The sequence below is a fragment of the Prenolepis imparis genome, unplaced genomic scaffold, assembly GCF_030444845.1.
Source record: "Prenolepis imparis isolate NDT839.2.m4 unplaced genomic scaffold, iyPreImpa1.0 SCAF_69, whole genome shotgun sequence".
Taxonomy (NCBI): domain Eukaryota; kingdom Metazoa; phylum Arthropoda; class Insecta; order Hymenoptera; family Formicidae; genus Prenolepis; species Prenolepis imparis.
The window spans coordinates 132685-151335 of record NW_028141227.1 but is presented as its reverse complement, the minus strand read 5'-3'; the positions used below and the strand labels follow the sequence as shown (position 1 = coordinate 151335).

General features: G+C 30.8%; 3 protein-coding genes and 1 pseudogene across 4 annotated transcripts; 2 read left to right on the top strand and 2 right to left on the bottom strand.

The window, feature by feature from the left end:
- Positions 1–7440: 7440 nt before the first annotated feature.
- On the bottom strand, positions 7441–11154 carry LOC145947356 (juvenile hormone acid O-methyltransferase-like; annotated as a pseudogene). The gene is made up of 7 exons (XR_014427155.1): positions 11069–11154; positions 10266–10469; positions 9174–9386; positions 8887–9058; positions 8581–8716; positions 8066–8210; positions 7441–7939 (listed from the first exon to the last, which is right to left on the bottom strand). The product of XR_014427155.1 is annotated as a juvenile hormone acid O-methyltransferase-like (transcript).
- A 2058-nt stretch (positions 11155–13212) lies between these two features.
- Positions 13213–13735, top strand: LOC145947363 (juvenile hormone acid O-methyltransferase-like). Its single transcript, XM_083057163.1, has 2 exons — positions 13213–13336; positions 13461–13735. Exons 1-2 carry the CDS (start codon positions 13213–13215, stop codon positions 13577–13579), a joined length of 243 nt encoding a protein of 80 aa, XP_082913289.1. The 3' UTR covers positions 13580–13735.
- Positions 13736–14214: 479 nt separating this feature from the next.
- LOC145947358 (juvenile hormone acid O-methyltransferase-like) lies at positions 14215–15856 on the top strand. The gene is made up of 4 exons (XM_083057158.1): positions 14215–14575; positions 14746–14881; positions 15239–15383; positions 15519–15856. The coding sequence occupies exons 1-4, from the start codon at positions 14502–14504 to the stop codon at positions 15737–15739; spliced, it is 576 nt and encodes a 191-aa protein (XP_082913284.1). The 5' UTR covers positions 14215–14501; the 3' UTR covers positions 15740–15856.
- A 791-nt stretch (positions 15857–16647) lies between these two features.
- LOC145947362 (uncharacterized) lies at positions 16648–18437 on the bottom strand. Its single transcript, XM_083057162.1, has 2 exons — positions 17911–18437; positions 16648–16801 (listed from the first exon to the last, which is right to left on the bottom strand). Exons 1-2 carry the CDS (start codon positions 18435–18437, stop codon positions 16648–16650), a joined length of 681 nt encoding a protein of 226 aa, XP_082913288.1.
- Between the last annotated feature and the right edge of the window lie 214 nt (positions 18438–18651).

The following is an 18651-nucleotide window of genomic DNA, read 5'->3' as shown; positions in this document are numbered from 1 at the left end:
CGATAGAGCGGTGACATGTACTCGTGATGAAATTCGTACAGACACACTTTCGATATGTCGAGTATACACATACCAACATAGATTGGTTTGTTAAATTTTACTTCTAGTTTACGTAATTCTACGGCAATTAAATTTTCTGAAAAGACGCTCCTGCTATGGAAATTTGGTTTCGCTATCATCGCCTCTGCTCCGTATCGTCCGTCCCACTTTGTCAATAATTTTACATCTACATGATTACGCACATTTTCCATCGTTTTGCCAAATACCGCGTTGTTCATCAATTTGTACAAATTTTTCTCAAAATCATTTTTCGCTTGTGTTCTAAATTTTGTATTTAGTTCAATGTAATCGCGGAGCCATGCGGATTGAGTGAATTGTAATACGCGATGTATTTTTGTAACGCGAAGGCCGTGACGCGTGCACTGCTGCAGGTTGCGGTAGTGTATGACGTAACGCTTCTTATCATATAGCGTTGCGAGAAGCTTATCTTCCCGCTTGCCGGGCGGTTTGTCACGTGTCGGGCAAAACGGTAGGTCAGTGTGCGTGTCGTGAAGATGTTGTGGATACTCTAAATCTACTTCGAGGATATAGCCTGTAGGTGAATCGAGCGCTATTGACGAGATGTCAAAGTTAGATACATCGTCGACCCATCGAAAATCGGCATAAGGCAGTGGTTGACACATTGCCCATCCATACAAATTATTTACATCTAAATACATTAAATATGATGATGGTTTCGATGGATCATACGACTGCATGTACTTGTTATTAGCATGCGCGTATCTTCCTGAACATTGACTTAGACCGCCGCGTATACCCCGTTCAATAAACATAACCATATCGATATCGGTAAGCAGTTCGAAATTTACGCGTGTATGTTTTAACATGGCGTCCCATGTATACCCAGGAAGAGTATAATAATACGTAGGGTCGAGTCCGTAACTCGCGATGCAAGTGTCGCGAAAGTTTTCAAATATATCTGCCAACAACAAGACATCAGTTTTTAAGTACAGATCGCTGTATTCACCCAAGGTTTGAATGGAGAACTGCTGCCACACGTTGACGGCGTGTGCGTAGTCGCTCTCGGATACAGTGTCACTGGTTAAAGAACTGTAAAACGATTCGCGTGGTGGTAAACGCGTGTCCTGCAGCCTGTCCACGCAGTCAATGTACTCGTACGGAAAGACACCTTTTCGCGTTAATAATTCAAAATTGTTAGCGGATAATGCGGAAAAATTGGAACGCAAAATTTTTAACTTATCCTTATTCAAAAAAGATGCCAATTTGTCAAGACTAGCATTGAGAAATTTGTATGAATCGATGAATCGTAATTTCATGCAAGCTTTCCGATCTTTATCGTCGTCGGTACTATTGACAGTCTTCGTAAATGAAATGTATTTTTCTTTTGTTATTGGAAGCACATCTACGCGTCCTTCATACGCGGTAGCTATTTCTTTTATGATAAAATGTGCGTCATAGCCGGATAGATTATGGAAAACTACAGGAATGACATAAGAGTCTTTGTAGTTTAGATTACAGTTTGAGTGCGCGGGACCCCTGTATCGCCCGGTCAGATGACAATGATCGCGTACGCGTGTATCATCCGGCGCAAACGGTTTTTCGCAAATGTGACATTGCGTGACGCTATGAAATTTTTCCCATTCATCTTGCGTTAATTTTGTCATGTGGACATTATCAGACAAAATACCCTTTACGCGATGCGCTAAATTTTTAAGTTCTTCGGCGAACCATGAAACGCAATCGATACTACGGCGAGAATTATACGCGGATAGTGAGTTGTCGTACGAACATTGCACGTAATACCCAACGCTAAATACCTCGTGATGTTGGGAGTATGACGCATGTTCCGGCGTCTTCTTCAGCACACACTCCAAGTCGGCGTACACCACGAAGGGAAGTCGCTCCTTTCTGTTGTAGTTGTCGAAGTCGAGCCACTTGTCTTTATCGCTTGGTAATCGGATAGCGCAGTCGTTCATTTCTCGACAGTCCGCAATGTGAGCCTCCAATTTTTCGCTCAAATTAAAGAAGTGCAAGCATCTGTAAAAGAAAAAAAAATTACAATTTTATTTACAATTTTATTTACAATTTTATTTACAATTATTATATAATTTGCAATAAATATACATACCGATCGCAGATATATTTCTTGTGGTCATGTTTGCTCAGTTGCGTGCTGACAAGCCGGGATAGATTTTTTATATACGCGAAATGTCCAACGTTGTCGTCCTCCTCCTCCTCCACATACAGCATATTTACATGTTTTTCTCTCTTCCGATCAGTGAGCTGTATCGGAAGAATAGATAATTCCTTCTTCCTCTCGATGCCGTAGACGTTGATTGAGATGTTATTTATATGTTCAAATTTTTTTATTTGGTTTAACGTCATCGGAAACTCAATGTTTTGTAAATTTAGCACTGTCGTATAGTGCGGATATGACGATGTTCTCTCACTATATTTTGCAACTGGATGCAGAGCGGCCACCACTGACCATGCGAAACATGCATTGTCCGTTGATCGCACGTTCACCACCGCTCTCTTTGTCACAATTTCTCGCGACAAGTTTAGATAACACCCCGCGCGCATTGAATTATACTTGTTGACGTTGACCGTAAGATCGAGGATTCGTGACAATGCCCATCCGCTATCACGTTCCTGAAACTCTTCGAGAGACGCCAATGTGGATTCGATGACATGCCGCTCATACCACTCGTGTAAATCAGACGTGCGAAAGAGTTCATAATTTCGCGTGTTAATGCTTTTGTTGGCGCGCTTATCACCTGTCACAAACTCACCGTTGAACACAGTATTTACTTTTGCACAGTTGTGTATTTTTATAACATCTTGCACTTGCTCGAGTACTACACTACTAGCGTCTTCCAAAAATTGTCGCGGTTCGATATAGTCTGCGTTAATCACCGCACCTGTCAGTATCCGATTTTCGAACGCGGTATCGATCTCTCGCCAAACGAGTCTTCCCGTGTTATTATCGCCACTGTAATTACCACCACTGGGTATAAACTGTCTCTGCAATCGAGTCTTTGCACCCTCGAGTCGCGCGATTCTAGCCACCAAAGATTGTCTATTTCCAATCGAGAGTCGCGGACGCTTGTTACGGCTGTTTTCTTCGAGCAAATTGATAAATTCCTCGCAGCGCAGCGCCCATTCAAAATATTCGCCCAAGGTGGTGACTTGGCGGGACCGCTCCAACAAGTCGCGTTCGTTCTGCTCGATGTTTTCCATTATTTCTTTTATTCACTATTATACCACTAACACTTCTAATACAAGAAAGTAACCACTAAACTTTTTTCACCGCTGCATCTATGCGCTTTCAAATCGTACTATGGTTTGATGCGCTCTCATCCTCCTTATATATTTCACCTAATTCTATCTCCTTTTCTAACATTTGGCGTATCTCAAAAGATAGTTTCCCGAGATATCGGTTTTATGGATAGAGGAGTAAGGACACAAGCTGCCGAACGTTGGCGCCGATACGTTGCATTCTTCCTTAAAAAATATTAAGAAAAATGTTTCGCTATCTGTTTACGACCGATTTTCTGCTAGGGTACAAAGCAGCCGAACGTTGGCGCCGATACGTTGCATTATTCCTTAAAAATATTAAGAAAAAATGTTTCGCTCTCGTTTTTATGGGTGATTTTCCGCGAGGGTACAAGCTGCCGAACGTCAACGCAAATAGGTAGAGGCCTATTAAATCACGTTTAGACATATTCGTCGCAGCGTCGGCCCTAAAATCTTCATTCCTTTCCTAATGATAAAATGTCCATAAAATGAAAAACATAGTTTTAATGAACTCTAGAACGCTCCGTTGACAAGTTCGAGCAGCCGGACATCGGCGCTTCCATAATAAAATTATATTAACGAGGGTACAAAATTGTCAATCATCGGCGCTTGTTCTATACCTTTTTGGGGAAAATGTCTAAGAACCCTCATAAAAAAGTCGTAAAGATACCATCTACAAATATTGCACTCAGAAAACTCCCCCTCCTTTGTCGAAACATCCCCCTCCACCCGCGTGACGTCAGCCCCCGCGCCTACGAGATACCCCCGCCCCGCGTGACGTCATACCCCTCGCCACGGAGAACCCCCGCGCCCCGCACCCCCCTCAGAGCCCCATGGGTTAGAACCGGCATAGTATTACTACTAACCCTAAACGGCAAACAATGATTAAATTTTGTATATGCAAACTTATATTTCATATATATTATAAATATATTTTTACATATATATATAAATATATTTTTGCATATGTATAAATATCTTTTTACATATATACATAAATATATACTATTTATATTTTTTAATAACAAAAAATTATATAATTTTGTATATGCAGACTTATATTTCATGTATACTTTTGCATATATTATAAATATATTATAAGCGGCAAAAAATGATTTAATTTCTTATATATATTATATATGTATTAATATATATTTATATATGTATAAAATATATTTTAGAATATATTTTTGAATATATATTTTTCCATGGGGGCACATTCTGGATAAAATAAGAAATTAAAATAGCTACAATATTAACAAAAATAATGGCTTGCAAATTTTAATTAACATTTCTGAAAATAAACAGCCAGTTGATGTGTCACTATGAAATTACAACAATTTTGGTACTTCTAAAGTACGCATCCATTGTCTTGTTTAAGGTAGAATGCACTTTTTCACGATATAAAATGATATTAACAGACAGATGACAAAATTTAAAATTTAATAATTTAAGTTGATATTTTGTCACTCTCTCATTGATACAAATCTAACAAATAATTTATATATTTATATGTATTGTTTATATATACACACGTCTGTGGACGGTACTGCTTCTCACGTTCGGCCGCTAGCATGCATGCTTGGAGCGAGGAAAACTGCACCGCGATCCGATTTTTGATTGTTGATACTACTGAACATAATTAAGAAACTAGTGTATAAGTAAAGTTTCTTCAATAACGTGTATAGAGCGATCTAATTTTGGTTGTATATAAGTATAATAAATTACAACAAAATCTTCACAGAAAAAAAAATACGCCAAGTATATAAAAAAATTCGACATTATATAGCTAATATGGTTTTGTAAAAATTTTTCTAAGATTGAAAATAAAATTTAAAAATATATTATTTAAAAATGCAGTTCAAAAATAAATATAAAACAAAGCTCAGCCAAGTATAAATGTATTAACTTATTATCTGATATAAAATTTGTCAAAAGAATATTACTTTTATATTTTTAAGAATGATTATCTGCATAATTAAAACGGTTTAGACCTGCATTGAAAGAATTAAAGTGACAAAAACTCGGGCGTGCCCGGTTCGGAGCAATAAAATGATATAAGTTTTCTAATAAGATTGCTTGAAACTAATTTATAAAATTAATTTGTAGAGTAACAAGGAAGATATTTTGTGTTTAAAAATGTTTCATATTAAATAATGTTGTTTTTTTAAATTCTTTTTTTCTCTTATGTTTTTATATTTCAAACTTTATTTGATAGGACTGTTTTTTTAAAATAATTCTTAAATAAAACATAATTTTTAAATAAAATATATTCTTAAAATAAATATTAGAATTTTAATTAATTTGTTGATACTTTACATTTTTTTGCTGCGTTATGCTAAGATCATGTATTTTTAATTAATTTTATTCAAGATATATATATATATATATATATATATATATATATATACTACACAATTATTATATTATTATAAAATCCTAATAAAAATAACAAGTAAGGCTCTGTGTACAATAGAGAAATAAATATTAAATATTAAAAATAGGTATTATTTTAAAATAATAAAATCAAAAAACTCTGATAAAAAAATACAAATTCAGGTATAAAAGACTAATAATGGCTAATAAACTAGTAAGAGCCCTTTATACTCGTATTTGTATTTGTATATCAAATTTTTTTCGATTTCATTTTATTATTTTAAAATAATTCCTATTCCTAATATTTAATATTTATTTCTCTAATGTGCGAAGGGCCTAATCGAAGAGAAAATTTATTCGATTAATAATAAATCAGTTTCAGCGATTAATTGATTAACCGCAACCATATTAACCGATAAATCGTTTAGTCGAATATTAAATAAGATCGCTCTATACATGTTATTGAAAAAATTTTATTTATACACTAGTTCCTTAATTATGTTCAGTAGTATCAACAATCACAGATCAGATCGCAGTGCAGTTTACTTCGCTCCAAGCACGTATGTTACAATTACAATTTTGATAAATTGATATATTTTTGATTCTGTATATTATCAAGGAATAGAGAAAAGAAAGAAGCGACGTCAGAGCTAACATAAATAACCACTCCACATTAATTATAAATTCGTATTATTTTTTATATAATCAAAGATTGAGACAAATATTTAATTCTAATATTTTTCAGAATGACGCAGCTTAATTCGTAGAACGTAATAATGTTACTCTATGTATACATAATTTTCACTGCTTTAAACCTTCCACAAAGTCCGATAACTTTGGAAGAAGTAGAAGTAAAAGAAAAAATTGATAATATACTGCAGAGGAAATATATAAACGAAGAAGTTCAATTAGAAGACGAAAAAACTTTTGATTTTTACATATGAAATTCCAGAAGCGGAAAGAGTTGATCTATTAACACAGATGATGATAATGTATATCTTCCGGAGAAAGTTATTCGTAGTTCTTGATAAAGCCAAATCAGATGATTATAAAAAATAAGCACAATGTGAACGATTTTATTTTAGGCTTAAGAAGAGGCAGAAAATATATTCGTGAACATTGCTTAATGATTTATTTCGACGCACTGTTTGATTCTGTTTTGTGCACACGGCACTTCGGACATCTATTTCTTTATGTAGTTCCACCGAATATTATGTTGTATATTAACAGATCAGCGCAACTGAAGAAAAATAATGCAACAGCGTGGCTCCTATATCACGACGTTGTCATCTCATTTTCCCAAAAATTGAATCATGGAAACAATATTAATATATGTGGATGGATTTGGCATTCGATGCTCTTCAATTTTTTTTGAACCAAGCCAGTTGTTGTGCCACTAAAAATCGGAAAAATTGATTCCTCTAAAGTATGCACCCATTGTTTCGTCTAAGGTAGAATGCACTTTCTCACGATATAAAGCGATATTAAAATAAGGTACAAACATGTATCACAGATAATTATTAAAGAAAACGCAATAGAAATTAGTCCATCTTATGAATATATTTACAAATACATTGTTTGTATGCAATAAAAACATACATGGTGTTATTTAAAATTGAACTACGTTGTGTGGAGAGTAAAAATAATATTTATTTTACAAAGTATATATACAATGGTTATGAAATCTGTCGATCTATATATGTATAATATATAGAAAATATTTCTTTTTTTCGATACGTACATATTCATTTTAAAAAGAAAATTGTGTATTAAATGATTAATACCATATATTATATACATCTTATATAATATATTTTGTACCATATATAAAATAAATATAAAATATATAATCAACGTACTTTGTAATATAAATTTGATAATATATATTTTTTTTAATTATTCTATAAAGAAATACAAGTAAATATTATCCAATCGTTTTGTAAGCAAAAGGTAGAAAGAAAAAAATAGGAAAGAAAAAAATTATAATTATTTTTACCGTAAATCATGGAGAGATATCTATACAACTATGAAACATTCTTTTGTGCATAAATTATCAGTACAGAATATAGAGCAGGAATATCCGTTTCTTCACTTCCATCACGTAGCTTAGAATTATCTTGACTTTCTCTATATTCTTTAACTTTTATTTCCGTAAACCTACGTGCTAACTCATTCTTGAATTCCTCCCTTAGATTATGCGGCATCTTGTCCAAGAATATCAAAGTATATTGTGAAGTAACCATGGCTATCGAAGTAAACAAAATATGATTAATTTATTAATTACAAAATAAGAAAAAATAATATAAAAAAATTAAATTAATCACATAGCCTAGAATTTTATTTCTGCATGCATGTCAAGGAAAATACTTACATATAAACTTTTCTGTATTCACACGATTTTTCATCTCCCGAAGACTGCAATGATGAATTTGAAATCCGATATCTTCAAGTATTTCTATTACCTCTTCACGAGGTCGGGCCGAATAATGAAGTGCCCCAACATATTTTTTTTTGTCCTGTATAAAGATAATTGACAATCCATAGTTAAAAAATTGCAATAAAAGTAATACACACACACACATAATATTTATATATAAAAAAAAGTGATTTCATAGATAATGCCGTTTGTGCTATATATTTGATATCGATATCTTCGCAGACCGATCAGTGTGTAAAACAAAAAAGTGTATCCAAACTTGATACTGTAATTAATAATGTCGAATAATACAAGTTTTTATGTAAAGAACTCAATCTATTTTATGTCACTCATCTATAAGTGTGAACTCGAATTATTTTAAAATATTTCTAAAGATTGAAATTTCACAATTACGCAGAAGTTATGCTACAATACAATTTCACATCATAGTTCAATGTAATAATATTCACCTCCATATACGATGCATATTGCACATCTTGTGCCAAACATTCCAAGGTTTCAAAGAGGGCTTTGTCGCGCGTTATATTTAATATCAGCATAGTTTTATCGAGTCGAAGCATACGATAAATATTCTCAAATGTTTGGCTGTTAAACAACAAAAATGTATGTTAATTATTGTAATTTTGAAAATATATATTTATTAGAATTATTTTTCGAAACATATATATGTCAAAATATATTATTAAAATTATATGCAAAAGTTCTTTTCTACAAAAAAAAATATTAATTTATTTTTATTCAATAATTTTTCTTACCGAATGTCATGGCACCAATGCAAAGCATGAAATGAGAATATGTGATCGAATTTCGAAATATACTCCTCGGGCAATTTTTTCGTTTGAATATCCAACACTTCGAATTTGAGTCGCTCCTTGTCACCGTATGTTTTGTTTGCGTATTCGATCACATTCTTCATAATATCTGTATCTTTATAATATATATTTTAACAATAATTAATATTAATTGTTATTACATTATTGTGTGTATGTTTGTGTGAGCGTGCGAGTGTTATAATCTTTCGTAATTTATTATTTTCTCTTACCAGTCATTGTTGCTTTTGGATCAAGTGCCGGAAGAAGAATATCCTTTGTTATATCACCGGGTCCACAACCAACATCCATACATTTTCCAGATATATTTTTCAGCTCTTTGGCGAACTCGTTGATTATAAGTGATGCATTGTTTTCATGCACATATTATCAAATAAAACGTACTGCGCTGGTTGTACCATGGTTTTATGATAATGTTTAAATAACTAGAATATAAAAAAATATATAAAATATGAAAAGATATATAATAAGATTGAAGGAAATGAACTAATTAGAGCCGATGCGTCGGCATTTTAATACGCAAATATTTTGTTTGTAATTATTCTTTATTTATTCAGAACGTTTCTGTCTTTTCTTTGGATCATCTTCAGCTTATCGTTTAATAATACAAGTGTTCGGTATAATGTATAAAAACAACACTAACTTTTAATACAATAAGCTGAGGATGGTACAAAAAAGTACTAAAATATTCTAAATAAATTAAGAATAATTACACACAAATTGCGTAATAAACCATGAGAATTTTTTGTAATTAATTTAAATTTATAAATTTATAATACGTTTTAATTCCGACGCACTAGCTCTTATTAGCTCATTTCCTTCAATTCTTTAATATTAATATATAGAGTTTATTTTCTCTATCATAACTAGAATATAACAAAAAATTCAATATGATATGTAGAGTAAAAAGAATATTTTACAATACTTTATCGGTATACAGTTAGAAATAAAATTTTGTTCTAAATAATAGTATTCTCTCACTTAAAAGCAACGATTGATTAGGATTGTTTGTTGTCGAAGAAGAGGATGTATTTGAGAAAGGAGGGAAAGGTAGATACATAACTTGAATTAAATAGCAGTCGAAATGTCAGTGTTATTTTTAGACGTTTGGTTAGTGATTATTCAATCAAAAAAGTGTAAGCGCGAATTATGCGAATCGAAACCTATATCGACCTTCCATCTAGCGTAAGGAATCTATATTATAGCGTCTTGCCGTACTTTCGGAGCAGGGAGCGCAGAACCAGCAATTAGCGAAGGACTGCCTAGCTCGTCAGACGTATGTGAACGAAGGACAGTTTACCTACCCTGAATATATACCCCAGTGAGCATTCCGAGTTTTCCGTTTTACTTTATTTCTTTTGTAATTGCTATAGTTGTGAAGCCAGATAAAAGTGAATCTGTTAATTAAAGACTCACTGAGTGAATATCAAAGAGGAACGAAGGACATACAGTTTAAATTTTAATCCTTTATATCTCCTCCCTGTGACCCCTGTCCCTATTACCGGATACTACAAAAGGATATTAAAAATAAGTCATTTTTGGGTCCTTCGAGGAACCTAAACTATTTATTGGAAACTGTTTCTAGAATTTTTTAGAAGCAGAAACTAACAATTATTTGTTTAACAGGTCCGGGAAAAGTTATTAAAATCAAGATTTATTATCGATTATATTATTGGAACAGTCATATATGAAGTGTATTTAAAGTTAAACCCTTGATGTGTCTTCAAAATAAAATCAATTGTATATTTATTGAAAAATATTATTTATTGAAAAATAAGTAGTAGATGTAGAGAATTTAATGTTTTATATACATAATTTACATTACACATATACAGTGTGTGCTAAAAGTTTGAAAATGGTTGAATACTTCATAAGCTAGGCATTTTAGAAAAAATCTTTCAAACAAAAGTTGTAGGGCTCAAAAATATATATTTACTATATATAGTCTTGTCAGTCTTATCCAAAAGCTACTGGTTGACTTTCAAATAATGTTGAAAAACGAATAATGCAGAATTATAATTTACATGAATCTAGAATTATGTGGAACTCGAGATAAGTTTAAATAAATGGTCACAAGAATTAGTAGAAAGGAATCGTTACGAGTTACCTGAGTAAACTTGTCTCCGCCGCGATTGAGATGAAAATAATGAAGAACTTGTGAGAACGTGAAAGACATGTCTTAACCCATTTTTATATGATACTCGAAATAATCAATTCATTTTGCGCCGAGTTTAATATTATGATTATGCAAAAGAACTAGTAATAATTATTACGAGTTATTTGAATAAATTTGCCTACAAAGTAATTGCGACTGTGTTAAACATGCATTTTTTTGTAAGAGAGATTACGGAAACGTGAAACATATACTTCTAAACTTATTTGTATACATATCAAGCAACATTCCTGACAGGAGTGTCCCTACAAAAAAAATATGCTGAGATTGCAATTTCCGCGAAATCGTGATACAATTTTAGTGGCGGGGCGTCGCTTCAGATATCGGCCCAACAAGGGCAACTAATTACGAGCACTGATGTAAATCATATTAGCATTTTATTATATACTTGACTTCGCACTGATACCGCTTTGCTTGATACGTATACAAATAAGTTTAGAAGTATATGTTTCACGTTTTCGTAATCTCTATTACAAAAAAGTGCATGTTTAACGCAGTCGCAATTAATTTGTAGGCAAATTTATTCAAATAACTCGTAATAATTATTACTAGTTCTTTTGCATAATCATAATATTGAACTAGGCGCAAAATGAATTGATTATCTCGAGTATCATATAAAAATAGGTTGAGAAATGTCTTTCACGTTCTCACAAGTTCTTTATTATTTTTATCCCAATCGCGGCGGAGACAAGTTTACTCGGGTAACTCGTAAAGATTCTTTTCTACTTTTTTTCTACTTCTTTTGACCATTTATTTGAACTTATTACCTCGAGTTTCACATAATTTTAGATTCATGTAAATTATAATTTTGCATTATTCGTTTTTCAACATTATTTGAAAGTCAACTAGTAGCTTTTAAATGAGACAGACAAGACTAGTAAATAGATATTTTTAAGCCCTACAACTTCTGTTTGAAAGATTTTTTTCTAAAATGCTAAGTTTATCAAATATTCAACCATTTTCAGACTTTCAACACACACTGTATGTGTAATGTAAATTATGTATATCAAAACATTAAATTCTCTACATCTAGTACTTATTTTTTAATAAATAAATATACAATTGATTTTATTTTGAAAACACATTAAGGGTAAAACTTAAAAAACACTCATATATGACTGTTCCAATAATATAATCGATAATAAAACTTGATTTTCATAACATTTCCCGGACATGGTAAACAAATAATTCTTAGCTTCAGTTTCTATAAAATTCTAAAAACAGCTTCCAATAAAATAGTTTAGGTTCCTCGAAGGACCCAAAAATGACTTATTTTTAATATTCTTTATTGATTGAATAATCACTAACCAAACGACTAAAAATACCACTGACATTTCGACTGTTATTTAATTCAAGTTATGCATCTACCTCTCCCACCTTTCTCAAATACATACTCATCCTCGTATGACAACAAACAATCTTAATCAATCGTTGCTTTTAAGTGAGAGAATACTATTATTTAGAAAAAAATTTTATTTGTAACTATATATACCGATAAAGTATTGTAAAATATTCTTTTTATTCCATATCATATTGAATTTTTTGTTATATTCTAATTATGATAGAGAAAAAAAACTCTATATATTAATATTAAAGAATTGAAGAAAATGAGCTAATAAAAGCTAGTGTGTCGGAATTAAAATGTAAAATTGATTTAAATTAATTACGAAAAACTCTAATGGTTTATTACGCAATTTGTGTGTAATTATTTTTAATTTATTCAGAACATTTTAGTACTTTTTTGTACCATCCTCAGCTTATTGTATTAAAAGTTAAAAGTGAGTGTTGTTTTTATACATTATACCGAACACTTGTATTATTAAACGATAAGCTGAAGATGATCCAAAGAAAAGACCGAAACGTTCTGAATAAATAAAGAATAATTACAAACAAAATATTTGCGTATTAAAATGCCGACGCATCGGCTCTTATTAGTTCATTTCCTTCAATCTTTTTATATATCTTTTCATATTTTATACATTTTTTTAAATTCTAGTTATTTACTCATTATTATAACATCATGATACAACCAGCGCAATACGATTCATTTGATAATAACAAAAATATTACAACTTTTAATGAACGAGTTTGCCAAAGAGCTAAAAAATATATCCGGAAAATGTATGGATGTTGGTTGTGGACCCGGGGATATAACAAAGAATATTCTTCTTCCGGCGCTTGATCCAAAAGCAACAATGATTGGTAAAAAAATAATAAAATAATAAATCAGATTATTATAACATCTCGCGTGCGCGCGCACAAACACACACACATACATTGTTATAATAATTAATATTAATTAATATAACAATTATATATTATAAAGGTACAGATATTATGGAAAATATAATCGAATACGCGAACAATACGTGTGGTGACAAGGAACGACTCAAATTCGAAGTGTTGGATATTCAAACGAAAAAATTGCCCAAGAAATATATTTAGAAATTCGATCACATCACTACAAAAAATGGCCGTGTTCGATGTGTGTTCAACGTGTGTAGAAATAACACATAACACACTTTTCTCACGTGTACTGAACGGCTGCTGTGTTGATACTACACACTTTGAATAGAATAATACGTGTACAATACACGTAAATGTGTAGTTTTAATATGGTTAGGTGTTATACACACTTCTCGATTACAACTCGTTAACAACACGTTAATTCAAACACACTTAAAGCGTGTTGATATAATACAGAAAGTACTATGTTACACATATCGTACGGTACAACACACGTTGATAATAACGCACGAGCGAAACTAACACGGAAAAAAGAAACACATTTATAAGTGTGTAAAAAAATTAATTGAAAAAAATACAAAGAACTAAAGAAAATATATAATGACTAACTCTGTAATGGGTGACTAACCATGTAATAAAAATGTATAATATATAAGCTAACTAATATATAGACCTATCTATATAACATGCTACCTAACTAAAATATATATATGTAAACACAACTCTATACAAATATATGTATAACAAAATATTATAATTTATAAAATCATTAATAATTGATCAGATCAGTATTAAAAGTTTGTATTTTGTGTTTAAATTCGTATAAAAGAAATAAAAATTTAATATAAACATATAAATAAATTAATCCTACGGAAAATCCATACGAAAAATGAATCAAAAAAATTAGAAATCCCGCTGTAAAACAATTTTAGGGGTGTTCGACGGCCGTAGAAGTAACGTGCAAAATGTTGCATCATGTACATCGTATACACATAATGCAACGAATACGCGTAAAACGTGTAAAAACAACACGCATAGATGCATACATTCAACACACGTGTGTTCTTATTTTACACACGATGAAACGTGTAAAAAGTGTCTACAGAATAACACGCTTAAAATGTGTAAAAGTAACACACTTGTTTTTGCAGTGATATTCTCATTTTATGCTTTACAATGGTGCCATGACATTCGGTAAGTAAAATTATTAAATAAACGTAAATTAACATTTTTTTTTGTAGGAAAGAACTTTTGCATATAATTTTACTAATATATTTTTACATAATTATATTTCAAAAATTAATTCTAATAGATATATATTTTCAAAATTACAATAATTAACATTCATCTTCATTGTTTAACAGCCAAACGTTTGAGAATATTTATCGTATACTTCGACCTGGTAAAACTATGCTGATATTAAGTATAGCACGTAGCACAGCTATCTTTGAGGCCTTAGAAATTTTGGCGCAAGATATGCGATATGCATCGTATATGGGGGTGAATATTATTACATTGAAATATGATGTAAAATTATATTGTAGCATAATTTCTGATTGTAAAAATATCTTTAGCAATATTTTAAAATCCGCCGAGTGTACATACACTTATAAATGACTGACTTATAAAATAGATTTAGTTGCTTTACATTCTTGTATTATTTAACATTTAATTTTGGATACACTTTTTTGTTTTACTTACTGATCGGTCTGCGAAGATATCAATATCAAATATATAACAGACGGCATTATTTATAAAATCACTTTCTTTATATATAAATATTTAAATATTACATGTGTGTGTGTATTGCTTCTATTGCAATGTTTTAACTGTAGACTGTCAATTATCTTTACACAGGACAAAAAAAAGTATGTTGGAGCATTTCATTATTCGGCCCGACCTCGCGAAGAGCTAATAGAAATACTTGAAGATATCGGATTTCAAGTTCATCATTGCAGTAATCGGGAGATGAACACTTATGAGAATACAGAAAAGTTTCAACGTAAGTATTTTCCTTGACATGCATGCAAAAATTGAATTCCAGAATATGTGATTAATATAATTTTTTAAATATTATTTCTTCTTATTTATTTGATTTGTAATTGTAAATTAATCATATTTTTTTAAAATTCAATAGCCATAATTACTTCACAATATACTTTTACATTTTTGGACAATATGTCGTATAATCTAAGAGAGGAGTTCATGAATGAGTTAGCACGTAGATATACGGAAATAAAAGTTAAAGAATACAGAGATAGTCAAGGTAATTCTAAGCTGCATAATGGAAAAGAAGAGACGGATATTCCTACTTTATATTCTGTACTAATAGTTTATGCACAAAAAAATGTTTCATAGTTGTACAGATATCTCTCCATGATCTACGGCAAAAATGGGCATAATTTTTTTCTTTCCTATTTTTTTCTTTAAACCCCCTTTTTACAAAACGATTGTATTGATAATATTTACTTGTATTTCTTTATAGACTAATCTAAAATAATAATATTAACAAATTTATTTTACAAGTATATTGAAGTATGTATTGAAGTAAGTATATTGTGTGTGTGTACTAAATATTTTATATTTTATTTATATTACATAAGGTACAAAATATATTATATAGGATATATAATATAGTATAAAATACTTAATACAGTTTTATTTTTAAAATTGATGGAACGTATCTAAATAAAAAAAAAAATATTTTTTATAGATTGACAGATTCCATAAACAATGTATATACTTTATAAATTTGTAAATATTATTTTTACTCTCCGACATGGTTACAATTCTAAATAACACCAAGTATGTTTTTATTGCATATATACAATGTATATTGTTTTGACCATTTTCTATTGCGTTTTTATATTTAATAATTATCTATGATACATGTTTGTACTTGATCTTAGAACTGATAATAAATTCATAATAAATAGTAATTGAATGATAATTAAACATAATTATTAGAACAAATAAATGATTATTTTTTTTTTTCTTTGACTTCTATATTTTATTTCTATATCATATTTCAATATCTCATTTAATATTTATTACTTAAAAATAAAATTGATTATCCAAGTGTATCCTGTTGATGCCATTTCGATTAAAATTGCAAAATATTGCATAATTATTGTAATTTTGAAAATATATATCTATTAGAATTAATTTTTGAAATATAGTTATGTCAAAATATATTAGTAAAATTATATGCAAAAGTTATTTTCTACGAAAAAAAATATTAATTTATTTTTATTCAATAATTTTTCTTACCGAATGTCATGGCACCAATGCAAAGCATGAAATGAGAATATGTGATCGAATTTCGAAATATACTCCTCGGGCAATTTTTTCGTTTGAATATCCAACACTTCGAATTTGAGTCGTTTTTTGTCACCGTATGTTTTGTTTGCGTATCTGTACCTTTATAATATATATTTTAACATAGGAACGAAGTAAAGTCGACCCAACTAGCCAAAATTATATTTATTTAAAAAACACACAACGTTTCGACCATATGGATGTGGTCCTTATCAAGTGTAATACTGAAACAATACAGTTTTAAATCATAAGTGTGAGACGGTTTGATATGTCAAAAGTTAGAGATTTTTTACATACTTCATTAGTAGAGGTGCAGCCAAATTAACGATAACGTCAACTTTTCCATAATATAGTTACAACATATTTAAATAAACATAACATAAATTCAATTTTGTCAAAACATTTGAAAGAGAGAAAAAGAGAAAACGATCCTATCGTTATGATGATTCGTCAAAAACTAAATATATAAAGCCAAATATTATACGACCTTTATAATTTTATCATAAATGTTATTGAGATTCTCAGTGTCTTTATGTAGGTTAATTGTATTGCTAACTTTTTTGATAAAAAACATCTCTGCGATTTCTCTCTTTCTAACATGTTTTTCGCTGTGCAATATAACGGGTGATGTCCAATCAAAATCGTGTCCATATGTTAGTCTATGTTTACTTATAACAGAATGATTTGTCGCATGTAATTTTATATTGTTACAGTGTTCTTTTACACGAGTGCGCATATGTCTCTTTGTTTGCCCGATATATGAGGCATTACAATTATTACAATTAATTTTGTATACAACATTAGTTCTATCATTGTTGGGCAATGAATCTTTGCCTCGTTTTATTAATGTGTCCAATTTATTGGCTATTTTATAGACGACATTAGCGCCGGCATTTTTTAGCGAACGACCAATGCTCTCACTCACATCTTTGACATACGGCAACGAAATGTAAGGAGAAATTTTTGAACGCCCATCATACGCTTCAAATGTACTGTTATCATCAGTACGATTTTTTAGAAAACTAATTCTTCTATCTGTATGTTTTTTGATGATGCGCATTGGAAAGCAATTATTCAGTAAAATTTCCTGCACTGTATCAATATTTTTACTATGGAATTTTTTGTCTGATAATAGAATAGCGTGATCTATGAGGTTGTAAATAGTATTGATTTTGTATTTCAACGGATGGTTAGAAAGAAAGTTTAAATACCTTCCAGACCATGTCGGTTTTTTATACCAATCAGTAATAAGTATATTATTGCTCCGTATGACGCTCGTATTCAAAAAATTAATCGAAGAGTTAATTTCAACTTCGTATGTGAATTTCAACCGTTGATGATAGTTGTTAAATGTCGATAGCATCTCATCAATTTTTTCACGTGGCAAAATGACAAAAATGTCATCAACGTATCTATAATAAACCGGTACGTCAAAATTAAGCAAACTCAAGCAATGCGTCTCTAAATCCTCCATAACAATGTCCGCCAAAATCGGTGATAGTGGGGAGCCCATTGGACTACCGAATATTTGTTCATAGAAATGTCCGTTAAAACTAAAACTAGTGGAATCCAAAATCAATTCTATTACATATAAAATTTGGGGTAAATTAAATTTCGTCTTTATCGCAATGTCGCTCCAACGTTTTTTAATGCCGTCTATAACTAATTCTTTGGGGATGTTTGTAAATAGAGAACTAACATCCAATGAGATCATTACGTCATCCTCATTGATAGGCATGTCTTTGATAATTTTAGCAAATGACCACCCATTTTTAGTATGGGACATTGGTTTTTTAATGGAGTTATATATTAAGTTGTGTATGTAACTCGAGACATTGTATAGCGGACTACCAAGTGACGATACAATAATTCTCAATGGGAAACCAGTCTTATGAATCTTGGGTAGTCCGTAACAACGTGGTAGGTTGCCATTAGTGCAATTCAGTTGTTTA